At 46.6% G+C, this 27,828-nt stretch overlaps 1 protein-coding gene across 1 annotated transcript; it reads left to right on the plus strand.

The window, feature by feature from the left end:
* The first annotated feature begins 1,155 nt into the window (after positions 1 to 1,155).
* Positions 1,156 to 6,369, plus strand: LOC123163191 (uncharacterized). Its single transcript, XM_044580940.1, has 8 exons — positions 1,156 to 1,642; positions 1,712 to 1,848; positions 1,985 to 2,098; positions 2,177 to 2,245; positions 2,765 to 2,903; positions 3,326 to 3,486; positions 3,564 to 3,693; positions 4,133 to 6,369. Exons 1-8 carry the CDS (start codon positions 1,313 to 1,315, stop codon positions 5,936 to 5,938), a joined length of 2,886 nt encoding a protein of 961 aa, XP_044436875.1. The 5' UTR covers positions 1,156 to 1,312; the 3' UTR covers positions 5,939 to 6,369.
* The last annotated feature ends 21,459 nt before the right edge of the window (positions 6,370 to 27,828 follow it).

Genomic DNA, 27,828 nt, shown 5'->3' on the forward strand with positions numbered 1-27,828 from the left:
CGCGGATGGTAATGTGACCATCTATAAAGCTCGGCTTGTCGCTAAGGGTTATCGACAAGTTCAAGGGGTTGACTACGATGAGACTTTCTCACCCGTAGCGAAGCTGAAGTCCGTCCGAATCATGTTAGCAATTGCCGCATTCTATGATTATGAGATATGGCAAATTGACGTCAAAACGGCATTCCTTAATGGTTTCCTTAAGGAAGAATTGTATATGATGCAGCCGAAAGGTTTTGTCGATCCTAAGAATGCTGACAAGGTGTGCAAGCTCCAACGCTCGATTTATGGGCTGGTGCAAGCATCTCGGAGTTGGAACATTCGTTTTGATGAGATGATCAAAGCGTTTGGGTTTATGCAGACTTATGGAGAAGTCTGCATTTACAAGAAAGTGAGTGGGAGCTGTGTAGCATTTCTCATATCGTATGTGGATGACATACTGTTGATGGGAAATGATATAGAATTCTTGGAAAGCATAAAGGCCTACTTGAACAAGTGTTTTTCAATGAAGGACCTTGGAGAAGCTGCTTATATATTAGGCATCAAGATCTATAGAGATAGATCGAGACGCCTCATTGGTCTTTCACAGAGTACGTACCTTGACAAGATATTGAAGAAGTTCAAAATGGATCAGTCAAAGAAGGGGTTCTTGCCTGTATTGCAAGGTACGAGATTGAGCACGGCTCAATGCCTGACCACGGCAGAAGATAGAGAAAAGATGAGTGTCGTCCCCTATGCCTCGGCCATAGGGTCTATCATGTATGCTATGCTGTGTAGCAGACCTGATGTAAACCTTGCCGTAAGTTTGGTAGGAAGGTACCAAAGTAATCCCGGCATGGAACACTGGACAGCGGTCAAGAATATCCTGAAGTACCTGAAAAAGACCAAGAAAATGTTTCTCGTTTATGGAGGTGACGAAGAGCTCGTCGTAAAGGGTTACGTCGATGCTAGCTTCGACACAGATCTGGATAACTCAAAGTCACAAACCGGATACGTGTATATTTTGAATGGTGGGGCAGTAAGCTGGTGCAGTTGCAAGCAAAGCATTGTGGCGGGATCTACATATGAAGTGGAGTACATGGCAGCCTCGGAGGCAGCACAAAAAGCAGTCTGGGTGAAGGATTGAGATTTGGATTTGGGTTTGGATCGGACGGCGTCGGATCCCTCATCCTCTCCCCTCTTTGGGTTTGGGTTTGGCTTTGGCAGCGGAGGGAGGGGATCCAGTCCAGTCCAACCCTCGTCCTCCCCCCTCTCCCTACCCCGGCCGTCGACTCCCAACCGCCGCCGCCGTCGCCCTGCGAGAAAGACGGGTGAGATGTCAGCCGGCCAGCCGAGGAAGCGGCCCCCGAACGCGCCGCCGCCCAACCAGCAGCAGCAGCACAAGAGATCGAGCAAGCGGGCGAGGGGCTCCCCTCTGCTGACCCTCAGCTCTCACATCCACCTCCGCTGGGATGACCGCTCCAGGCGGGCCCTCCCCGCCGACGACCAGATCGGCATCCCCTGGCGCCACCTCGCCCCCTTCATCGACTCCCCGCCCCGCGCCCGCCGCGCCCTCGCCCTCGCCCTCGCCGACGTCGCCCCCGTCCCCAGGCGGATTTTCTCCCTGGGCGACATCCCTCTCCTCGGTGGGGTGTTGTCCTACGAGGTACTAATCTGCTCTCCTCTCCTTGCTAATATATATATTCCTGCTGAGGGAGGGATTCCTGCCTGCTAGGTCTGGGACGCCTGCCTGACGGAGGCCGACAGGAGGTTCCTTGCCAGGTTTCTTCCGGCCGGCTCCGATGCCGAGGAAGCAGTGCGCCATTTGCTCACAGGGGAAAATCACCACTTTGGGAACCCCCTTGTAACCTGGCAAGTATTTCTTTTCTTTTTTCTTTTCTTCATTCAGTTTGCTACTACTTATACTAGTACACACCCTGCTTCATGTTCCACACGCACACACATTTGTCACCATAATTTCTCTTCATTAGCTTCTGTTGCACTCCAGGTCCTCTTCTCTTTGCTCTGCTCATCTTCATCCAGACGCTATACTTCACAAGGAGCAGCAAATCAGAGCCGATAACAAGGCATATCATGCACTGTTGAACAACTACCATTCCGAGTATGCTGCTAATATTCTACTCCATTCTGCTCGTATTGCAGTGCAATTTCTTAACAACACCCTAACTTAACTATGCAGCATCACTGAGACCCTCACCAGGTGGAGGGACAAATGGTTAACTTGTGACAATCCAAAAAGCTTGTTCAGGTTATTCTCTCCCCCTCTCTCAGGTTTTTTTTTATTCAATGCTTTTGCTTCTACATCTTATTGGCAGTTGCTCGTTCATCTTCTCCAGAATGACCAACTTGTGAAACACACACACACACACACACACACAACTTGATGCTCCTGCTGACCTTTGAATAGTTTTATGATTATTCACTGAGATTTAAGGAAGTTTCTTTTTAAGCAGCTACTAAAGTTACTATAAAGTTGGGTCATCTATTTTGGAACGGAGGGAGTAACTTTTCAAGCTCCTTTTTTACTCCTTAGCTTCTGGCTTGCCGCCCAGCCTTTAGGAATTATCATTGGATTGGCACTTCCTTTTTTGTTATCTTGTGAAATATATATCTCTCCTATATTTTTACTACTAGTTTGAATACCCTGGCGATGCTTCGTTAGTTGCTACTAATACTTCAACTGCTTCCCATTGGCTCTTACAAAAGGAAAAGCTCATGTGTTTTGGATTATTCTGACTTGAAGCCTATTATTGCTTATCTCGTGTAGGGATAACCTTGCTAAACAGCGACGAGGGGACCGGCAGTCATCCGGAGAAAATGTCATATTTTCTAACGCTCCTAAGAATGCAATACCCATGAAGGTTGTACGAAACGGTGATGTCACAAAGTATATGTCATATATTAAGGTAAACTTTTTGGTGCTTAGAATAGATTTTTGCTTCCGCTATGCTGGAGTGGAAATGTAAATAAAATTCAAGCCATTGCAGTTCTTCTTATAACATAATAGTATAACCAATCGTATAACACTTCTGTTTCTAATGCAGTGTCAAGCTTTAATTTGCTTGTTCAACCCAGTAGCATCGAATTCATTTAGGACTAAAGTAACTGTTAGATCTGACATAAATCCAGTTTTCTGAAATATTTTCCTGCTGGACTGTTGAATTTCCAATTGTTGCATCCATCAGCCACAGCCGATAGTAATATACCATGTTCCCCTTATGAGGATGCCATATTGTTTGGATGTATCTACCAGCAATTGTTTTCAATGTACTGCTGATGTTATGCTTATCTGGAATCACAGATTTACTTTGGTGTGCCTATTTTTCAGGTCAGCAGGGCTCAACATGATCTTGTTAAGAGAATGAAACAATCTGGTGATGGCATTCAGACAAGACATCTTGTTGGTGTTATTGGTGATATCGATAACTTTCATGTGAAACCATATGAGACACTGATGGAGGATGAGAAACAGAAACTGCACGATCATTGGTCAGTAATAATATCTTGATTTTGTTTGTTTTTACTTTTGATTGGTCTTTTCTTACGTCAAACTATACCCATGCTAGGGTCATTCTGTCATGTAAAGAACTCCCTGCTGCTTTCAAGGCCCGCCGGGAAGAGAAGTTGGTTGCTGAGAAATTAAGGAGGTCTTTGTGCCTTGAAATTGCAGAGAGGAATATGTCTGAGGTGGAAAAGGTTTGCTATGCCTTACCATTTTGAGCACTTCTACTTTTATATGAAGAACATGATGCGGAATTTACTTCTGTATGAAAATAGACTGGATTTTTCGCTTAGATGGGTTGAGCGCACATGATGTCAAACTGCTTGCACATGCATCTCTTAACAAATCCCGGACTAAGTTGTAGATGCTTGCTTCAAAAGACATGCTGTTGATAGTATTTGGTACAGCTATACATCTATTGTGCACGAGAATAGCAGGTTTCTTACTACACATTGCTGCCCAATGGGTCATTATACAATTTTATGATGGCAATGTATTAGTAATCATGCAGCACAGTCGGTTTAGGCACCGGGTAAACATGAAAATTTGCAAAGCATTTCTTATTTATTATGTATTCATTTAAAAGTTATGGTTAGTTTCTAACAATCTGCCTTCTAATTTTTTTATGAGAAGGCAGAGCAGTTAGGTGTCAGAACCGCAGAAGTTGGGCAAGATGGCGCTTATCGAAATAGTGGCACCTCAGATGGACAGGAAGAACTGGTAGAGCACTCGCCTCAGGATGTGCCGCAATCCGGGAATAATAGCAGCGCAGGTCTTGAAGATGAAGAAGATGCCAATGATACAAGTGATACTACTGATACATCCACAGACTCTCATGACAGCCCAAACACGACAGATCAAGATGGCAATGATGGCAATGGTACGAGTGATACAGGTACATCCACTGACTCTCATGACGGCCCAAACGTGACAGATCAGGATGTTATGGACACGAATAACACGAATATACATACCCAGAGTCAGGGTACCTCAGACGAGCAAGATGAAGAAGTTGAAAAGACTAGCAGCACAAGTGCTAAAAGTGGCGACAGCTCAGACGCGCAAGATGAAGCCCCTGTGGATATAAGCTGTAGGAACGGAATCTCCCAGAGCGATCCAGGCATGGCAGATGATGATATGGAAGACACCAGCTGCAATGATACAACTCTCCAAGACCATCACATTCCAGATATGCAATCTCAGGAGCCCAAGGCCATGAGCGACACGATCTCACCTATTCAAGGCCTCAACAGCCCGAATATGCTAGTTCAAGATTGCAAGAAGACTGGCTATATAGGTTTTCCTATTCATGTTCATGGCGGTTTCGATGAGCAAACTGATGACTTGAAGAACATGTGCTACCCGAGTGCCTCAACTGGACATGACAATAAAAAAGAGATGAATGGCATGATTCTTGATCAAAGAGAGACTGATGATATCTCAATGATGCCCTCTGATAGTACTTTGAGCAGGCAAACTAATGTGGAAGGTCCTGAACTAAAAGGGCCTGCAAAATGCGAGAAAGAATTATGGCAGTCAGCAAGCTCTGTGGATTCCTTTTACCACCCTCCGGGGAATGGCCTATACGCACAATCAGGTGCCCTGCAGCTTAAACATCATCTGTCTGGAGGGCCAGCAACTTGTATGATTGACTTGAAGGTAGATGACAGACGCAGACAGCAAACTCAAATCAGTGTTCCTGCTGCGCAACCGATGAGCAGTTCAGCATCTCTGTTGCAACCATGCACCGACCAGCTAAACGGTGAGCAGCTCCTAAATGGCACAAAGGGTGTCGGAATGGTCCCCTCTTATTCCCTGGGACATGTGAACGGCATGAAACAGTCTATGGGCTTGCATTCCATGACAAACGGACACCTAGCTCAATCTGGCCTGGCCCAAGAGCAGATGCAATTGCTTGGTGAGAGGCACAGCGGACTTTACTCGCAGCAAGTTGAGAACAACATCAACATGTATTCCAGTGCAACGCTCTGTACTCAGAACAGCTTTCCTATGGTCGAGCCGCAAAGTTTTGCGGGTCACGTGCCTGCAGATCGGAGTCGCAGCTGGTTCCCTGATGAGGACCAACCATCACATAATAATTGGTCTGGAATGGGATCAAACGGCGTCGTTTTAGGCCAGGATGTGCCTGGCGGGGATGGGAGTCTTCTGAGCGTCCTGTCCCAGTACAAGCAGCAGGTATCTTCACGCCCGCCGGGCTCTGACCAGCTGCTCCTTGGAGGAAGGAGGAATCTAGTTGCTCCTCTTGGTGTTGCTGAGAACATGGTTCTTCCATCCCCAGATGTGTATGGTTACACCCACCAGAATAATGTGGCAAGCAGCCAGGTAGACAGCAATCTGCAATGGGCACAGGGAATGACCCATCCTTCTTCCTCTGCTGCTTGTTTCAGGCAGTTTGGTGGAGGGCCCTGGTCAAGATAGCATCTCATCTCACCTCACCTATCTGGCTCTGGCTGGTTGTATATGTTCTCCGATTTATTCCTGAGATTGCGGGAGGAGGCGGTTTTGTTAGATTTGAGGGCAGATTTGTTGGTGTACATAGTGTGCCGGGGTGTAGATATGCGAGTTGCGGCGCAGAGAAGAAAGAGAATGAATAAGGGCTTCTTCAGTGCAACTCCATCTGAGGTTTAGATTAGAATGTTTTTATTCTTCTTGGAATTTACAGAATAAGGAGATGCTGCCCCCACCAGCCAGGAGTTTGTTTTGTAGTGTCGATTATTCATGGTGAATTCAAGAATTTGACTTCATTTGGTGGTACAATTTTGTCGCTGTACTTTGTACTCTCTCTCTGATGAATATGAGATATGTTGCAATGCCTTTCTTTGGGTGAGATTCAAATTGCTCTACAAGAATATTTGTTTTAAACTCACACTATCTAGTGGCGCTACCTTATTTGAATATTTGACAGAATTTCAAATTTATGCCATGTGACTAGCATATGACCTAATTTTTTAAGTTAATTTTATGATTGAACTTGAGGTTCAAAATTTGAGGAGGCCATAGGAGTTTTTTCTTATTAAAAATGACCCAATCTATTATAAAGGTTCATCATATGAACAAAGCACCCAAAACATAATAAAAAGAGTTAATTACATCTGGAGTACATAAACTTGCGCTGCGGTAACATGACCATACAAAAAACCCATAAAAGTGGTACATTATTTTGATGTTGTATCATGTAGGTAGGGTATTACCTCACCATGATGGCCCGAACCTGGGTAAAGCCCTCGTGCTAACCCTCATCTGACACTTTTAGCTACGTTCTCTATCCTATTGAGGGATCTGACGGTTTTTCTACCAGCAGTTTGTGTTAATCAGTGTCGGAAGTGATAGTTAGTATGATGCAATCATGTTCTTTAGGTAAATTCGGTTTCAATTCTGTCCAAATTAGTTTGCAATTCTATCCAATTACTATTTATCTCAATTTGCAGTTGAGTAACAAATTACAGTTGCTCAATTGACACCTTGGACAAAAACTTCACATATCAACTTGAGAAAACCCGACATGATCCATTTATTCTTCTTCGGCATACATCGATCTACAATCACACAAACCGCATAATAACCAATGCAACCCCATAATAAAGAACAACACTTGCAAACACCACAAATATTACAAACAAAACTCTCTTCCCCTTATTTTGCTCTACTCATTATGTTGATTCCTCTCTTGCTTCATCCCACAGATATCCCGATCCTTCTCAAACTGAGCCTAGCCTTTTGCAGCTTCTTGTTTTCCTCTACAAGCTTGTGAATCACATTCAGTCAAATTTCCAGACAGTAAAAATAGAGTGAACCTAAAAACCTATTTGATAGCTCTGAAATCGTCGTCCTGCATCAAATCCTTCATTGCACACTCTAAGAACCGGCGTCATTTTTGCGCCCATGGATTCAACCCTATCATGTTGGCCAATTTCACATGACCCAATCTCATCCACCTATTTCATGACTAACATTAGCAGAACACCATCATGCATCCAGTAAAGAACGCACCTTCATGGCTTTTTTGGAGCCAAAATGAAGCTATGAGGTCATTCTCCATTTTCTAGCCATGTCACTGGGAATCACTCCTAAAGGTAGTGTTACTGGGCTTGATTCTTGACGGGTCAATACCCATTTTACGGACAGTGTCTTGATAAATCAGGTTAAGACTGTTGCCGCCGTCCATAAGGACTCGAGTGATGTGGTATCCATCAATGATTGGGTCGAGTACTAGGGCCGCCGAACCTCCATGACGGATACTAGTTGTGTGGTCCCTGCGATCGAAGGTGATCGGGCAAGCCGACCATGGGTTGAATTTTGGGGCGACAGGCTCTACGACGTAGACGACCATGGGTATGCCATTCCGAGAAGAACCGATTCAAAGTAAAGTTCTGTCAAGATTATCCTTTTCCTCTTTCTCCTTTTGTTCTCTTCAATTATGTAAGAAATCAGGTCTACTTGATCTGATGTTATGGAGCTACACAATAATTACATAATTAGGCATCAATCATTTCTAAATATGAATCAGCAAACTAAAAATGGCCCAATCTATTATTATAAAGGTTCATCATATAAACAAAGCACCCAAAACATAATAAAAAAGAGTCAATTACATCTGAGCACATAAACTTGCGATGCGGTAACATAACCATATATAAACTAAAAAACCCATAAAAGTGGTACATTATCTTTGATGTTGTATCATTTAGGTAGGGTATTACCTCACCATGATGGTCTGAACCTAGGTAAAGCCCTCGTGCTAACTCCCCTGTGATACTTCTAGCTACGCTCTCTACCCTAATGAGGGATCTGATGTTTTTTTGTACCATCAGTTTGTGTTAATCAGTGGTCGGAAGTGACGGTTAGTATGATGCAATCATGTTCTTCGGTTAAATTTGGTTTCAATTCTGTCCAAATTAGTTTGCATTTTCAGTTTGCAATTATATCCAATTACTATTTAGCTCAATTTTCAGTTGAGTAACAAATTACAGTTGATCAACCGACACCTTGGCAAATTGTAGCATAAAAAGGACAAAAACTTCACATAATCAACTTCAGAAAACCCGACATGTCCCATTTATTATTCTTCAACATACATTGATCTACAATCACACAAACCGCATAATAAGCAATGCAACCACATAATAAAAAACAACACTTGCAAACACCACAAATATTACAAACAAAACTCTTTCCCCCTTATTTTGCTCTACTCATTCTGTTGATTCCTCTCTTGCTTCATCCTGCAAATATACTGATCCTTCTCAAATAGAGCCTTTTTGCAGCTTCTTGCTTTCATTTGCAAGCTTGTGAATCACAAGCCTTGCTCTCCCTTGCCATTTTGACCGGTCCACCTCAAGTACCAATAGGAGTGTAACCCGTGTAAATTTTAAAGAAACACATTCAGTCAAATTCCCAGACAGTAAAAAAAATCAGTGAAACCTAAAAAACGTAATTTAGTATCGGGCAGCTCTGAAATCGTCGTCCTACATCAACTCCTTCATTGCACACTCTCAGAACTGGTGTCATTTTTGCGCCAATAGATTCAACCCTATCATGTTGGCCAATTTCACATGACCCACTCTCATCCACCTAGATTTCACCAACATGCATCAAGTAAAGAACCCACCTTCATGGCTTTTGTAAGCCAAAACGAAGCTATGAGGTCATTCTCCATTTGCTAGCCATGTCACCAGCTTGGTTGACGCCGTTGTTCCCGTCGTAGATCTCGCCTCTCAAGGGTGCACGACGACCCAATAGAGTGCCCCACCTTCTTCCCTCCCTCCATGGCATGCACACGATAAGTGGGTGTGGCGTCGCCATCGTTGTCGGGCGTTGAGCTAGGGATTTGGAGAAGGGGACATGGGAATGAGATAAAACATAGAGGAGTGGCATGGGTTAATTAGCATATATTTTAGGGGTCTTTCCATAAAAAGACACATGCACAACTTGCTTTTTCTGGCATATGTGGTGCCCAACGCGGCTATTTTGGGTGAGGTTTTTGCCTAATTGAGTCCGCATCGAAGATAACGTACCACTTTTATGAGTTTTTAAAATTCATGTATGGTTTTGTTATCGTCACCCAAGTTTATGTACCCAGGTGTAATTATTAACCTAAAAAAACATTGAGTACCTAGACCACCAACGATCACCACTGTTGTCGTCAGGACAATACATTGTCGTCACGCCCCTACTAAAGTTGGTCCGACCTTGTCTATTAGAGCCAGGAGGTCTTTACTTGACACCAAATCTATCTGTCACACCCATATGATGAGAAAATCCTAACCTAGCTACCCTAAGGAGATGGCATCAATCTACACCGAAGCTCCGTCGATTCCGCCCCGACGAACAAACTCAAGGAGGATTGAAGTCTAAAAGACCAACTCGAAGATGAAGCATCGTTGTCAACCCAAGCACTGCCCCTTTGAGGAAAAAAAATCCTAACCTAAACTACTGACCGGTGACGAGGCACCTGGATCCCTCTCCCAGTCCGAGTGGTAGGCGGGGATGAGTGTTGTGGTCATCACAGTCGCAAGAGGGAAAGAATCACCAAACAAGTAAGCTATATAAGAGGAGTTATATGCATACATCACTCAGAGATACTAAGTTCCCAGGGAATGCAGTCCTGGGAGAGCTCCTACATATTTTACTCGGAGTGGACCTGGTCTGTCATGGACAACACTTGCATACACCACAATATACTATAAATAAATATATTTGAAGGAAATATGCCTTGGAGGCAATAATAAAGTTGTTATTTATATTTCCTTATATCATGATAAATGTTTATTATTCATGCTTGAATTGTATTAACCGGAAACTTAGTACATGCGTGAATACATGGACAAACAAAGTGTCCCTAGTATGCCTCTACTAGATTAGCTCGTTAATCAAAGATGGTTAAGTTTCCTAACCATAGACATGTGTTGTCATTTGATGAACGGGATCACATCATTAGAGAATGATGTGATGGACAAGACCCGTCCATTAGCTAATTAGCATAATGATCGTTTAGTTTTATTGCTATTGCTTTCTCCATGACTTATACATGTTTCTTTGACTATGAGATTATGCAACTCCCGAATACCGGAGGGACACCTTGTGTGCTATCGAACGTCAAATGTAACTGGGTGATTATAAAGATGCTCTACAGGTGTCTTCGATGGTGTTTGTTGAGTTGGCATAGATCGAGATTAGGATTTGCCACTCCGTGTATCGGAGAGGTATCTCTGCGCCCTCTCGGTAATGCACATCACTATAAGCCTTGCAAGCAATGTGAATAATGAGTTAGTTACGGGATGATGCATTACGGAACGAGTAAAGAGACTTGCCGGTGACGAGATTGAACTAGGTATGATAATACCGACGATCGAATCTCGGGCAAGTAACATAATTATTTTGTGTGCCACGCCCTTTCTCTCCGCTCATGCCTGTTTCTCAAAAAAGGAAAAGAAAAGTAAGCTCATGCCTAATAATGCCATGTCATCATAATTATTTTGCTAAATAAGTAGTTAAGCTATTCAAAATAATTTGGAACTTTGTGTGCCACGCCCTTTCTCTCCGCTCGCCGATGCCCGCGTGCCTGCTCCTGACCCTGCTGCTGCGTTCTGCTGATGCGCTGCTTTGCTACTGGTGCTACTTGCTCCTGCTGCTTGCCGCTACTGTTTTGCCTTGCTTGCTACTAGCTGCTGCTGCCGCTCTTGGCCCTGTACATGGCCGTGTGTGTGGCCGGCTGGGTTGTGTCCAGTAATGGCCGGCCCTTGTTTAATTAGTCTAGCTAGTATTAGTTTAGGAGTACTAATTTTGCCCATTAGCAAATGCCAAGTGGTCCCATGATTGTTAATCTAATTAACTAAAATAGTTTCTTTGCTGCCTATGGCTTGTGGGCCACACCCTCCCCATTTGACCAGTCAAGTTGACTTGGTCAACTCGAATTAGTATTACTAATTCCAGAAAATTGATAAAACTTTGGAAATTCGTAGAAATTCATCTGTAACTCGGATGAAAATACTTTGTACATGAAAGTTGCTCCGAACGACGAGGCGAACCCGAATATGTTGTCCGTTTGTCGGTCACACGTCCCTAGCCTTGCGAGCATGCAACCGCCCCCCTCCCCCCGTTTCGTCTGTCCGAAAATGCCAAACTTCGGGAAAACTTTCCCGGATGTTTTCCCCTTCGCCAGTAGCACCTAGTACTGCGTTAGGTCACACCTAGCATCGTGTATTGTCATGTTATGCTTTGTGATGCTTTGATTGCTCTGTTATTTATTGTGTTCCCCCTCCATTTTTTCTTTCCGGTAGACCCTGAGACCGCTGCCGATACCATAGTGATCGACTACATCGACGATGACTCCTCCTTGCCAGAGCAACCAGGCAAGCCCCCCGATCAACCCAATATCGCCTATTCCTTCTCTACTGCTTGCATCAGAGTAGTGTAGCATGTTACTGCTTTCGGTTAATCCTATTCTGCTGCATAGCCTATCTTTGCTACTACTGTTGTTACCTTTACCTGCAATCCTAAATGCTTAGTATAGGATGTTAGTTTATCATCAGTGGCCCTACATTCTTGTCCATCTGCCATGCTATACTATCGGGTCGTGATCACTCGGGAGGTGATCACGGGTATATACTTATATACATCATATATGATACATGTGGTGACTAAAGTCGGGTAGACCCATTGTCGTGGTTTTGTCACGGCAGATGTCCTAGAGAAAGGACTTAGTCGTGGAGCCATCGCGACGGGTTAGCTTGAAGGGGTTAAAGCGGACACAAGGACGCAAGAGAGTTTATACTAGTTCGGCCCATTCGATGAAGGTAAAAGCCTACGTCTAGTTGTTATGGAATTGATGGGGTTTCGATGACTAGGGAGCAAACAAGCTTCGCCTATGTCTCGAGTTGTTGTCTGTTGTCCCTGAACCGCCGCCGGGTCGTCCCCTTATATACACGGGTGACTCCCGTCGACTTACGGAGTCCCAATACCGGTTCATAGATGTGTCCGGTTTGGTCTCTACTTATTCCTAACTTACAATACAGGTTAACTACCAACGCCGGTTTATGGCTACAGGCCTTGAACCGACCATGGGCCTTGAGCCCTCCTCTGTCTTCTTGGGCTTTAACATACTTAACTACCGACGAAGTTAATCCGGCCCAGATAGGCCGGTTTACGCCCAGTAGTAATATCCCCAACATTAGGCCCCAGATTGATTTGAACGGGTTCATGTCAATCCTTTAATAAAAGCTTCATCTTCAACATCTTTTTATAAATTGGTAAACCGCCATGATGTCATCTTCTCTGATTGCTGTAAACCGGAGTGACGTCACCTGTCATAACGAAGCTATCCATTATGCTTCTTTGTTTAATAGATCGGCGGAAATCAAGGTGACAGCTCCGTTTTGTGGCCCCTTGATTGTCGCGCCTGACTCATGTTCTTTCGCCTTATAAATAGGACCGAAGGGTCATTTCTTTTCTCCTTCCGTGCCTTCTTCGTCTTCCTCGCGTCGCCAGCCTCGGAGCTCCGCCGCCGCCGTCGACCTCTGCCTCATCCTTGGCCGCTGCATCAACCTGAGCGCACCAGAACATCGCGGCAACCTTCCGCATCTTCCTCAGCTCCGGTAAATCTTCTATCCTTTCCCCCGCAGATCTGGCCTAGGGTTTCGCAGTTCTTCAGTGTTCATCATCTGCATCTTGCTCATACGATAGATCTTTAGATGAATCCGCAAATCTTTACTCTTTGCAACGATAGTTGTTTGACCTTCGCCTTCACTTATGCATCTCAAACCATAGATCTATATGAACGTTTTGTTCATTGGTTCGGTACTGCTCCTTTGAACCTCTAAGCATTTATCTCTTTTCTGAACTTGCTTCAGATCCAATGCTGTAAAGAAATCTTGTGAAACCTGTTTCTGCGTACTTGTCCATCCGCAATCTCAGCTTTTCAATGCTTAGATCAAGCGGTTTAACCTTATAGAAAATTTTCCAAACCGGTATATGCCATTAGTCCCCTTGTTGAACCGCCAGATGTTGGTTGCTTCATGAAACTCCTGTTCAGATAGTTCTGTCTCCGGTTTAACAGTGCACATACCAACGTACCTTGATCAAATGCATTTTTGAACCGGGATCTTCTACCTTGCAGATTCCATCATGGCCAAGCAAGTATATGAGTGCAATTGGGTTCTTTCTCGCGTCACAGAGGATCAACTAGACGATTTAGTCCTGATTAGCGCTTTAGGCAGCAAAGATACCATCCATTGGAGGGCTCCTGGCAAAGAATGCCCTCCCACACCTCGAGAAGGAGAGGTTGTTGTTTTCGTAGATCACTTAGCCTGGGGCTTTAAGCCGCCCGGTTCTAAATTTTACCGGGATGTTTTAGCCAATTTCCAACTCCATCCGCAAGACACTGGCCCCAACTCTGTTACAAATATGTGTCACTTCCAAGTGCTCTGTGAGGTGTTCTTTTAAGAGGAGCCCACAGTGGAATTGTTCAGAGACCTTTTCCATCTAAACCGCCGTACTGAGTTTACTGATGGCTCTAATACAGAGTTGGGTGGCGTGGCAATTCAGAAAAGGAAAGAGGTCACATACCCTCACGCCAAGCTACACAGTCACCCCAAGGAGTGGAATCAGACATGGTTCTACTGCAAAGACACCTCCCCTGTTGGTGAGAATCCCTTGCCTGGCTTTCGTCCGGAGCGTCTCAGCAATACACACTCTTTTCCTCAAAGATTGACTGCCCAGGAGAGAAGCAAATATGCTCCCCAACTGTCAAAGCTCAGAGCCTTTATGGCCAATGGTTTAACAGGGGTTGATCTCGCTCGCTGTTGGATATCATGGAGCATACTGCCCCTTAGTCAGCGCTCCGGTTTGATGTGCGAGTATACTGACAGTGTTGATGACCCACTGCGACATTCAAAAATCCAGCTCTCCGATGAAGAAATGACAGAGGCTGTGAATAAGATGCTGAATGAACCGGAACACGTCTGCGCTAGAACCGGCCTGCTTCCCTTCTGTGCCACCAACAAACCGCCAGCTGTAAGACTTTGATTTTTCTCTTTGCTGAATCTGTTATTGATATGTCTGGTCATTGTTTAATATCAGTGTCTGCATAATCAGGGCAATGATCCGTTTCGGAGCAAAAAACTGCCGCAGGAGAAACCAGAAAAACCAGACAAACCAGAAAGAGCAACCCGGCAAAAGACTAAAGCTGTGAAGAAGACTGCCCACAGGAAAAGAACCACTGCATCTTCTAATCCGGCCCATGATGATGATGTGGATAATCCGGACTTTGAGGTAGAGCTTGACTCACTTGGTTTATTTTTCATGCGTCTTATTGATGATGATATTTGTCAGGATGATGCCGAAGCCAGCCACGCGGATGTTGCAGAGGTAATTATTCTCTCTTTCGATCCAGAAACTTTGCCTTCACAAAAAATCCGCCAGGCAAACCAGAAAGTTAAATTTTCTCATCCTCTTGCTTATTTGGATCCTAAATTTCTTATGAAGACCCAACAACACGAAGCTCGTCGCACAACCCGGCACAGCGGCCAGGTAGTTACCTCCGCCGGTTTACCGAATAGTCCGGTTCGGAAACGCCATTCAGAGGTCTCTAATTTGCTTGTCAGTGCTTGTCCTAAAGCGGGCTGCTTTCGTCAACCTCTTAATCTGTCTGACTCTGATTACCAGTTTACTTCCCACTCATCTTCTGGCGAGTCATCGGCTACTCAGCTCCCACCGCTTAAAACAGTGCTTGGGTAAGCTATACTTATTGTGATGTTTGCAGTACATCGCCTTAGAACATATGCTATATTTGATTTTATTATTCTTCTCAGGGCCAAACCTAGGCCAAGCAAGAAGGCCCGCCTGGACAAAGCGGCCGAAGAAGATGTCGTTCTTGAAGCAGACAAGACACCCAATGCTGAAGCGGCTATTCCTGAGGATATTCCCAACGATCCACCGTAGCAAGATAATGATCTTATTGCTGAAGAGAGACCTACTGATACCTTAGGTCCTATCCATCAGCCCACAGGTTCCATCCGGATTGAAAGCTCCACCGGTCCAGCAAAACCTACTGACAAGCCAACAGCTCCAGTCAAACCGGCGGTACCAAGGATGATGAGGTTGTCATTACTGGCACTGGCCATACTGAGCCAAGCAATCCTGTCGCTTTATCCAAATATTCTGCCAAGGAAGAATTTGCTGCCTTTGGCAAAGGCAAGTGGAACGCTGATCTGACGACTTACGCTGCTCTGAACGCCCAAGATATCCATTCCGGCTATCTGAACCGGCTGTATATCAGTCGTGACTATGAAGCCGGTCTGGTTAATATGATGAAAGATAAATATGAGGTAACTTCCATATGCTCCTTCCTGCTTGTATGCTTCCATTCTTGCTGACTCTCCTAGCCCCCAAGGGCCGGTTTGAAATATTCTTTCAAACTGGGACTTAATAATATAAATCTTGATGCTTTGAAATTTGCTGATGTAGCCCCCAAGGGCCGGTTCAACTTAGCGTAGTTAAACCGGTACTTTAAGTAATTGAAACTGCCGCATCAGAATATATATGATCAAATAGCCATTAGCCCCCAAGTGCCAAGTTGAATACTTGTATTGATCTTGGGACTTTGTAAACAATTGAAAGATGAAGATCGAATATGCATTAGCCCCCAAGTGCTAAGCGCATAACTTGTTATGTGGTTGGTACTTGAATCCTTATACCGATTTGTTGAAGCATATATCTGTATGCATGCAGGCGGAGCTGAAGACGAAAGAAAACCAAGTCATCGATCTTCAAGAAAACCTAAAAACCCAACAGGCTAAAACCTCCAAAGCAAAAGAGGAATTGGCCAACGCTTTAAGCGCCATGGAACAACTTAAGGAGAACTTCAAGAAGAAACGGGCAGATTGGGCCACTGAAAAGTCCGCTTTGATCAAACGAGCAGAGGATGCCGAGGCTGCACTAAAACTAGTGACAGATGAACTGACCAGCATAAAGCGGCACGTGCATGCCATGACCACTGCTATCTTTGGTAAGCCAGCTTGCCTTCTAAATTGGCTCTGCCTTCTTACAGAGTCGCCGATTTATTAACCCTTTATGGTATTTCAGGGACACGTATTGGTCACTTGGGGTCAGATGTGCGGAAGAAATTGAAAGCCGCCTATACATTGGTTGAACAATTGTATACTGGTGCCCAGCGGATCATCTGTACCACGTCTCATAACAAACCGGCGCCCACTTTGATTCAAGATACTCTGATGAAACTGTCAGTGCTTCCTGCCCGGGTTGAAGAGCTGAAGAAATCCGCTGCTCGAACCGGTGCAATCAATGCCTTAATCCGGGCAAAAGCCTGGGTGCCAGATTTTGATCCTATTGAAGCGGCTCAGGGCTATCCCAGCTTGAAGGAAGACGGGTTAGAATTTGGTGAAGCGGATCTGCGAGCAATAAACCAGGAGGTACGTCCGCTAGCTTGTCAGTTGGCTGAGGAAGCAGACTTGTCTCATTATCAAGCGCAATGTGACAGTCAGAACAAGCGAATAGCTGCACCAATCCATGAATCGGAAAATCTGATCCCTCCAATCCGTAAGCATACTTACGCTCCCGATATTGACCTGTCATTGCTGATCCATGATGAAGCTGTTTTTCAAGCATTAACGGAAATCGACTGGACAACTGTGGATTTCCAGCCACTGGGTAGAGAAACAGAGGCTGAAGCGGCGCAGGATGACCCACAACCATCAGGCCAGGCTGGTGACCAAGCTTGAACCGGAAGTCGGTTTTAAAACTGCCTCTCCTTTGTGAAAAACAATTATATTATTATGGGCACCACGTTGCCTTGTAATAGGCTAGCTGATACCTTTGATGTTGATATGCCTTCGTGCATAATTTGTTCTTCCTGTGGTAATGCACTTTCCAAAACACTTTCTGAAATGAGAAATTCATCAAGTGCCACTGCGGTTGTACCATCAGGCGGAATATGATGTCTGTATATATGAAATCAAAACATCCAAAACAAAAATTTAAGTATATGATCAAATTTTTGAGATACATAATACCTGCCATCGTTGAGTGTGAAGTTGGCTTGGCCAATCTTGAAGCGGAGTTTTGCAAACCCACACTGTTGGAGGAGATAACAGCTCCTGTATATATATGACGCTGGTTTACCATGTAAACCGTGCCGAGTTATAATAAACACCGTGTTACTCCATAAGAGGATGTTAACAACAAGGATCAAACCGGGCAAATAGTCTCCGGATTGACGTGAACTGTGTTCCGTCAATTGATTGGTTAAAAAACTTTGTCGGTTTAGAAAACGCAATAAAAAGCAAAAAAAACCCTTCAAAGAAAAGTGTGAAGCAAAAGCAATGACAAAACCGTTTGCCAAAAAAGGTTTATTTAAGCTGATCAAATGGCGTTACCATGGCCAAACACGACCAAGCTCCCGTTAGGTGTAACTATGGTTCTAGTCAGCCAGGTCCCCAAATGAAACCGTGGCATTTATGCCGACCAAATGGCATGGTCATGGTTCGGGTTCGACCAAGCCCCCAAGTGATTCTGTGGCCTTAGGCCGATCAAGAGGCATGACTGGTTCAGACATGACCAAGTCCCCAAGTGATCTGGTGGCTCTCGCCTATCAAGAGGCATGGTATTGGTTCGGACACGACCAATCCTCCAAGTGATATAACACGATGCTTTTAGCAAAGCGAACTCAAGGGGTAAACCGGAAGCCGCTTTAAAACAACTCCGTGTAACCACACATGATGTAAAAGAATAGATACCCCGCTTTAGCTGAGGTTCCGGTTTATTAGAGTTAATATATACATCGTTGTAATATGTACATAAGTAGAACCAATGGCTCAGGTATAATAAGGCCGAAGATGAGCTATGTTCCACGGCCTGTTGGTCTCCTCCTTTGATGTACGTGAGTCCTTATGTTCTCGAATATCGATCAGATAGTATGACCCGTTGTGCAGATTCTTGCTGACCACGAAAGGCCCCTCCCAAGGTGGGGATAACTTATGCATATCAGTCTGATCTTGGATGAGCCGAAGCACCAAATCTCCCTCCTGAAAGGTTCTAGTTCTGACCCGGCGACTATGATAACGACGAAGATCCTGCTGGTAAATCGCCGATCGGGCGGCTGCGATGTCACGCTCTTCATCCAACCGGTCCAAAGCATCTTGCCGTGTTGTCTCATTGTCCGCTTCAATATAAGCCGTTACACGAGGTGAATCATGACGGATATCACTGGGGAGAACCGCCTCCGCTCCATAAACCATGAAGAACGGTGTGTATCCTGTTGATCTGTTGGGCGTTGTATTGATACTCCATAGCACAGATGGTAATTCTTCTACCCAACAACCCGGCGTTCTCTGCAAAGGAACCATGAGCCGGGGCTTGATGCCTCTCAGGATCTCTTGATTAGCTCTTTCTGCTTGACCATTGGACTGTGGATGTGCCATTGATGAAACGTCGAGTCGGATGTGCTCCCGTTCGCAGAACTCCTTCATAGCACCTTTGGACAAATTGGTACCATTATCTGTGATAATACTGTGCGGAAAGCCAAACCAGAAAATCACCTTTTTGATGAACTGAACCGCTGTGGCCGCATCACACTTGCTAACAGGTTCTGCCTCCACTCACTTTGTAAACTTGTCAACCGCCACCAGGAGGTGGGTCTTCTTATCTTTGGACCTTTTGAAAGGACCAACCATATCCAGCCCCCAAGTCGCAAACGGCCAAGTAATTGGAATCATTCTCAATTCTTGAGCCGGTACATGAGCACGTCTTGAAAACCTTTGGCAACCATCACATCGTCTGACCAGATCATCCGCATCAGCATGAGCAGTTAACCAATAGAAGCCATGGCAAAACGCTTTAGCCACCAGAGACTTTGAACCGGCGTGGTGACCACAATCTCCTTCGTGGATCTCACGCAAAATTTCACGGTCTTCTTCAGGAGACACGCAACATTGAAAAGCTCCTGATACACTGTAATGATGCAACTCGTCGTTGATGATAGCCATGGACTTGGATCGCCGGATTATCTGCCGGGCCAGAATCTCATCCTCTGGTAACTCGCCCCGGTTCTTGTACGCCAGGTAAGGAAGCATCCAATCCGGAATAACATGAAGAGCTGCCACCAATTGAGCCTCTGGATCAGGAATAGCCAAATCCTCTTCACCAGGGATCTTCACCGACGGGTTGTGCAGCACATCCAGAAAAACATTGGGCAGGACCGGTTTACGCTGAGAGCCCAGCCGGCTTAAAGCGTCCGCCGCTTCATTTTTCCGCCGGTCCACGTGGTCGACCTGATAGCCTCTGAAATAACTTGCAACAATATCCACCTCACGACGATATGCTGCCATGAGTGGGTCCTTGGAGTTCCAAGTGCCAGACACCTGCTGAGCCACAAGGTCCGAGTCACCGAAGCACTTAACTCGACTTAGATTCATCTTCTTAGCAATCCGGAGACCATGGAGCAAGGCTTCATACTCAACTGCATTGTTAGTTCAAGGGAACATTAAGCGGAGAACATAACAAAACTTATCACCTCGTGGGGAGGTTAATACGACTCCAGCCCCCGAGCCTTCCAATTGCCTGGATCCGTTAAAATGGATGGTCCAATACGTATGATCCGGATTTCCTTCAGGTGCTTGCATTTCCGTCCAATCATTGATGAAATCAACAAGTGCTTGAGACTTAACCGCTGTCCGAGGCACATACTTCAAACCGTACGGCCCCAGCTCTATAGCCCACTTTGCAATCCGGCCAGTTGCTTCCCGGTTCTGGATGATATCTCCCAAAGGAGCAGAACTGACCACTGTAATTGGATGCCCTTGGAAGTATTGTTTAAGCTTCCGGCTTGCCATAAAAACTCCATACACCAGCTTCTGCCAATGAGGATACCTTTGCTTGGACTCAATGAGCACCTCGCTGATATAATAGACCGGACGTTGAACCGGATGCTCCTTACCCGCCTCCTTTCGCTCTACCACAATAGCCACGCTGACCACCCGAGCATTAGCAGCAACATATAGCAGCAACGGCTCCTTGTCAATGGGAGCAACGAGCACAGGCGGATTGGCCAATTGCCGTTTTAAGTCCTCAAATGCTTCATCAGCAGCAGAACTCCAGACAAACTGATCCGTCTTTTTCAACATCTGATACAAAGGGATTGCCTTCTCACCGAGGCGACTGATAAACCGGCTTAACGCAGCAATCCGGCCTGCCAGGCGCTGAACATCATTGATACACTTCGGTTTAGCGAGGGAGGTGATGGCTGTGATCTTCTCCGGATTAGCCTCAATTCCCCTATTGGACACCAAGAAGCCTAATAACTTGCCCGCCGGTACACCAAAGACACACTTGTCCGGATTAAGCATCATCTTGTATGTCCTCAGGTTATCAAAGGTTTCCTTCAAATCATCAATCAGAGTCTCCTTCTCCCTGGACTTAACCACGATATCATCCACGTAAGCATGTACATTACGGCCAATCTGCTTGTGAAGACAATTTTGTACACACCGTTGGTAAGTCGCTTGGGCACTCTTGAGCCCGAAGGGCATAGACACATAGCAGAAGGCTCCAAAGGGAGTTATAAATGCCGTCTTCTCCTGGTCCTTAACTGCCATTTTGATTTGATGATAGCCAGAATACGCATCCATAAAACTTAAACGCTCACAGCCCGCCGTAGCATCAATAATTTGATCAATACGGGGGAGAGCAAAAGGATCTGCTGGACAAGCCTTATTAAGATCTGTGTAATCCACACACATGCGCCAGGTGCCGTTTTTCTTGAGGACCAGCACCGGATTGGCAAGCCACTCAGGGTGAAAAACTTCAACAATAAAGCCAGCTGCTAAGAGCCTGGCTACCTCTTCTCCAATTGCCTTGCGTCTTTCTTCGTTAAACCGGCGGAGGAACTGTTTCACCGGTTTATATTTGGGATCCACATTAAGTGTGTGCTCAGCGAGTTGCCTCGGTACACCTGGCATGTCAGAGGGCTTCCATGCAAAAATGTCCCGATTCTCACGGATGAACTCGATGAGCGCGCTTTCCTATTTCGGATCCAAGTTGGCACTGATGCTGAACTGCTTGGACGAATCACCAGGTACGAAGTCAACAAGCTTAGTTTCTGCTGCCGATTTGAACTTCAGGGCCGGATCATGCTCCGTAGTTGGCTTCTTCAATGGAGTCATGTCCGCCGGATCAACATTGCCTTTATAGTACTTCAACTCTTCGGTGGCACAAACCGACTCTGCATAAGCCGCATCTCCTTCCTCGCATTCCAAAGCGATTTTGCGGCTTCCGTGAACCGTTATTATCCTCTTGTGACCCGGCATCTTGAGCTGCAAATACACATAACAGGGCCGAGCCATAAACTTGGCGTAGGCCGGTCGCCCAAACAGGGCATGATATGGACTTTGGATTTTCACCACTTCAAACGTCAATATCTCCAACCTGGAATCATGATCATCCCCAAAGGCCACTTCCAGAGCTATCTTACCAACGGGATATGCTGATCTGCCAGGCACTACACCGTGGAATACTGTATTAGACGGTTTGAGATTCTTATCTGTTAGTCCCATACGACAGAAGGTCTCATAGTACAGGATGTTAATGCTGCTCCCTCCATCCATGAGCACCTTGGTGAACTTGTAACCTCCCACCTGAGGCGCCACCACCAGAGCCAACTGACCCGGATTATCGACCTGGGGAGGGTGATCTTCTCTACTCCATATGATTGGCTGTTCAGACCAACGTAGATAACGGAGTATGGCCGGTTCAACAGAGTTGACCGCCCGCCTCTGAACTTTCCGATCTCGCTTGTCCAAGCTAGTGGTGAAGACATGGTACTGCCCATTACTCAACTGCTTTGGGTTGCTTTGGTAACCTGATTGCTGCTGTTGGTTGTAACCACCCTGGTTGTTCTGACTATTTTGACCATTATGTCCACCCGGATTACCATTGAATCCTGCACCAGAACTTCCTCCTCCGTAACCCGGCCCAGATCCCGAGCCACCGCCAGATTCGTGATCATACCGGAAATTATTAGAATTCTTGAACTCCTGCATAATAAAGCAATCTTTCCAAAGGTGGTTTGCCGGCGCCTCCTTCGTCCCATGTCTTGGACAGGGCTGGCTTAGCAGATAGTTTAGGCGGTTTGGGTTAGGGTTGGGCGCTCCATTACGATTTTCCGGCCTACCCTTGCGTCGCTGGCCATTGTCCTGTGCGTTTGTATTAGCCACAAAGTCCATGTTACCATCTGCTTTACGCTTGCCTCCTCCACCATTTCCTGCCCAGTGATGCTGATGACCTTTGGAGCTGCTGTTCTTCTTCCCTTTCCCTGTCTTGTCATCATCAGATTCGGGATCCTTGGTACTATCAGAATTAGCATATTTCACCAAAGCGGCCATGAGGGTCCTCATGTCGGTGCAATGACGCTTCATCCGTCCCAACTTCAGCTTCAGGGGTCCAAACCAGCAGTTGCCTTCTAGGGTTAATACTGCGGTGTCAGCGTTGATGCGGTGTGAGGAGTGCAACACTTGTGAAACCCGGCACACCCAATGAGTCATTGATTCTCCTTCCTCCTGGATGCATGCAGCTAAGTCCACTATCGACATAGGCTGTTTACAGGTATCTTTGAAATTGCTGATAAACCGGGCTCGTAATTGGGCCCATGAACTGATAGAATTAGCGGCAAGCTTTTTAACCAAGTACGGGCCGTTCCTTCGAGCATCATGGTGAAGTATTTCGCACACGCCGCGTCATCTACATCAAGCATCTCCATGGCCATCTCATAGCTCTCCACCCATGTCTCTAGAGGTTGATCCGCCGTGTAATTTGGTACCTTGCGTGGGCCTTTGAAATCCTTGGGCAGGCGCACGTTGCGTAAAGCGGGGATAAGGCAAGGCACCCCCAAAGAACTAGAAGTAACACCAGGTTCAGTCAAGGTGGTTGGACGAACCGGCGTGAGCTGCCGAGCCTGATGCTGTGTGGCTAACTCGGCCTCCCTATGCGCGCGGGCCCGGTCCACCACTCCCTAAGCGTCATCAGCACCACCCGCTGGGTTGTTGTCACGGGGTGCCCCACGTCGTTCATTACTCGACACTGCCGGTTCATCCATGTGTCTGCTATAGCTCCGGCTTGGACGGGGGGTCAAGTGGATCCGGTCGCGGCTGTACGAGTACGCTTCCTATTGGGCCAAAGCTATCCTCAGAAGTTCCTTGACCCGTTGCGTCTCTACTGCCTGCGGCGAGTCACCTTCAATTGGAATGGCCTCCAGCCGTGCAGCAGAGGCAACAAGATTGTCCATTGGGTTGGAGTAGTGACCCGGAGGTGTTAAAGCAGCCTGAGGTACAATGGTGTTTTGACGAGGCGGGTCCATATGACGAGGCTGAACCGGTGCACCGATCCCAGGGGCTTCTGCCCGGTTTCCCTCTAGCGGATTGCTGGCTCTTGGTCCTGGAGTGTTGAAAAGGTCTCTGGCCTCGAAAACCGGAGGTAAGCGGGATCGGTGCTTCCTCCTCATGACTTCATGCGACGCGCTCTGGTCCAACATAAGCTTGTAGGCCTGTGCGTCTAAAGCGGCCCGCTCTGCGGCCATCCTGGTGTCCTCAGCCGCCAGATCCGCCTTGGCCTGGGTGATCTGTTCCTTTACCTTTGCAATCTCCGCGTTGTGAACGTCCTGATCTGGCGGATTAACTTCCGCCATAAGCACAACCAACACATCAAATAGTTCTGATAGAACCTGAGCCGGCAGGTGCACAGGGCCTCCTGCCCGGGTAGCCGTCGCCACTGCTGAACCGGAGATCGTTGCCGTAGCTGTCGAAGAATGAAGCGCTGCTTGTGTTTCGGCCATGAATATTCCAACCCGGCTGGGCAGATCAGAGGGGTCCGGAATACTATCGCCATCGGAACAACTCCCAATCCGGCCATCTTGTAGCTGATAAAGAGATTCGGTTTCTCCGGTCGAAGATTCGTCACCGGAACAAACGACGGTCGCGCCGCGAAATTTCGATCCGTCCTCATAACTTCCTCCATGGATGACTCCCATGAAGGCATGCTTCATGGTCGGTTTAACCCGGGCGGATCACGCACGCTGAGCCGTCTCGGCGAGGTCGGTGCAGATGTCCGGCTCAGGGCCCGGTTCACTGATCTTGCCAATGAAAACGTGAATGCTACCAAAGGGGACCCGATACCCGTACTCAATTGAGCCGGCCTCGAGGCCCCAGCCTGCGTCGTTGATGTAGAGCTTACCGCGACGACTCTTAGTCATCCGGCCTACAGCGTAGCCCTCGAGTCCTTCAAAGCGGCCCTCCAAGAACTGGAAACCATCGTGCGACATCCCCATGGTGGTGGCCAACTGTCGTGGTTTTGTCACGGCAGATGTCCTAGAGAAAGGACTTAGTCGTGGAGCCATCGCGACGGGGTTAGCTTGAAGGGGTTAAAGCGGACACAAGGACGCAAGAGAGTTTATACTAGTTCGGCCCCTTCGATGAAGGTAAAAGCCTACGTCTAGTTGTTATGGAATTGATGGGGTTTCGATGACTAGGGAGCAAACAAGCTTCGCCTATGTCTCGAGTTGTTGTCTGTTGTCCCTGAACCGCCGTCGGGTCGTCCCCTTATATACACGGGTGACTCCCTCGGCTTACGGAGTCCCAATACCGGCTCATAGATGTGTCCGGTTTGGTCTCTACTTATTCCTAACTTACAATACAGGTTAACTACTAACGCCGGTTTACGGCTACAGGCCTTGAACCGACCATGGGCCTTGAGCCCTCCTCTGTCTTCTTGGGCTTTAACATACTTAACTACTGACGAAGTTAACCCGGCCCAGATAGGCCGGTTTACGCCCAATAGTAATATCCCCAACACCCATAGAGTGCCCGCGAGTGATTCATGGATTGGGGGCTAAAAGGAAATTTGTCTCGACGGCCCTCTGAGTGGATCTTTGTGGCGGAGCGACAGGGCAGGTTGAGACCACCTAGGTGAGAGGTGGGCCTGGTCCCTGGTCGGTGTTCGCGGTTACTTCAAAATAACACGCTTAACGAGATCTTGGTATTTGATCTGAGTCTGGATACGACCTTATACGCACTAACCAGCTACGCGGGAACAGTTATGGGCACTCAATGTCGTGGTATCAGCCGAAGCTCTTTTGACGTCAGCGACGGAGTGGCGCGTGCCGGATTGGACAGTAAGCCTGCGCTTATATTAAGGGGGCTAGGTCTGCTTTTGGCCGCCCTCGCAACGTGCATGAGTGCAATGAGAGATGGGCCCAGACCCCTGCGCGCTTAGGATTTAGACCGGCGTGCCGACCTCTCTGTTGAGTCTAGGTGGGGCTGCGACGTGTTGATCTTCCGAGGCCGGGCATGACACAGGAAAGTGTGTCCGGCCAAAGGGATCAAGCGTGTTGGGCAATGTGGTGCACCCCTGCAGGGAAGTTTATCTATTCGAATAGTCGTGTCCCTCGGTAAAAGGACGACCCAGAGTTGTACCTCGACCTTATGACAACTAGAACCGGATACTTAATAAAACACACTCTTTCAAGTGCTAGATACAACCCGGTGATCGCTCTCCCACAGGGCGACAAGGAGAGGATCGCCGGGTAGGATTATGCTGTACGATGACACTTGGTGAACTTACCAGCTACTCTCTTCTATATGCTTCAAGATGGAGGTTGCAGTTCAGTCCACAGATACTATCCATTTCAATATGTAGCATAGATCCTTGGTTGTGAGTACTTTGGATGAGTACTCGCGGTTGCTTTGCTACTTCTTTTTCCCCTTTTCCCGGTTATTGCGATCATATGATGGAGTCCAGGAGCCAGAGGATCCCGAGGTTGATTCTACGTGGAGTTCGACTTCGAGGAGTAATTAGGAGGTCCCAGGCAGGAGGCCTTGCCTTTTTGATCGTTGCTATTTTTGTGCTAGCCTTCTTAAGGCAAACTTGTTTAACTTATGTCTGTACTCAGATATTATTGCTTCCACTGACTCTTCTGTCTTCGAGCATTTGTATTCGAGCCTTCGAGGACCCTAGCCTGTAATATAAAGCTTGTATTATTTTATTTGTGTCTAGAGTTGTGTTGTGATATCTTCCCGTGAGTCCCTGATCTTGGTCGTACACATTTGCGTGTATGATTAGTGTACGGTCAAATTGGGGGCGTCACAGGCCTCAAGGGGTGGCTGCACGCCCCCTCATGGCTGGTCCGAATTGGACTAGGAGGGGGCGACGCCTCCCTATTTCCTTCTCCCCTCTTCCTACTTCCCTCCTTCTCCTAGTTGGACTAGGAAAGGAGGGGGGGGGGGCGGCGAATCCTACTTGGACCGAGAGTCCAAGTAGGACTCCCACCTTGGCGTGATACGTCTCCAACGTATCTATAATTTTTGATTGTTCCATGCTATTATATATTCAGTTTTGGATGTTTAATGGGCTTTATTATACACTTTTATATTATTTTTTGGACTAACCTATTAACCCAAGGCCCAGTGCAAATTGCTGTTTTTTTGCCCATTTCAGTGTTTCGCAGAAAAGGAATATCAAACGGAGTCCAAACGGAATGAAACCTTCGGGAGCGTGATTTTTGGAACAAACGTGATCTAGAGGACTTGGAGTGGACGTCAAGCAACCAACGAGGAGGCCACGAGGCAGGGGGGCGCGCCTACCCCCCTGGGCGTGCCCTCCCCCCTCGTGGGCCCCTCGTGACTCAACCGACGTACTTCCTCCTCCTATATATGTTCATATACCCCGAAAACATCCAGGAGCACCACGAAAGCCTATTTCCACCGCCGCAACCTTCTGTACCCAAGAGATCCCATCTCGGGGCCTTTTCCGGAGCTCCGCCGGAGGGGGCATCGATTATGGAGGGCCTCTACATCAACTCCATGGCCCCTCCGATGATGTGTGAGTTGTTTACTTTAGACGCTCGGGTCCATAGCTATTAGCTAGATGGCTTGTTCTCTCTCTTTGGATCTCAATACAATGTTCTCCTCGATCTCCTTGGAGATCTATTTGATGTAACTCTTTTTACGGTGTGTTTGTCGAGAATCGATGAATTGTGGGTTTATGATCAAGTCTATCTATGAACAATATTTGATTCTTCTCTTAAAACTTTTATGTATGATTGGTTATCTTTGCAAGTCTCTTCGAATTATCAGTTTGGTTTGACCTACTAGATTGATCTTTCTTGCAATGGGAGAAGTGCTTAGCTTTGGGTTCAATCTTGCGGTGCTCGATCCTAGTGATATAAAGGGAAACGACACGTATTGTATTGTTGCCATCGAGGATAAAAAGATGGGGTTTATATCATATTGCTTGAGTTTATCCCTCTACAT

This window comes from Triticum aestivum, chromosome 7B (genome assembly GCF_018294505.1).
Source record: "Triticum aestivum cultivar Chinese Spring chromosome 7B, IWGSC CS RefSeq v2.1, whole genome shotgun sequence".
Classification (NCBI taxonomy): Eukaryota; Viridiplantae; Streptophyta; class Magnoliopsida; order Poales; family Poaceae; genus Triticum; species Triticum aestivum.

What these genes read in the sequence shown, in the direction of transcription:
- LOC123163191 (XM_044580940.1), top strand. Translation starts at nt 1,313, where the DNA reads ATGTCAGCCGGCCAGCCGAGGAAGCGGCCCCCGAACGCGCCGCCGCCC. An exon ending in GTGGGGTGTTGTCCTACGAG is followed by an intron (nt 1,643 to 1,711) that starts GTACTAATCTGC and finishes CCTGCCTGCTAG; the next exon opens with GTCTGGGACGCCTGCCTGAC. An exon ending in AATCCAAAAAGCTTGTTCAG is followed by an intron (nt 2,246 to 2,764) that starts GTTATTCTCTCC and finishes TATCTCGTGTAG; the next exon opens with GGATAACCTTGCTAAACAGC.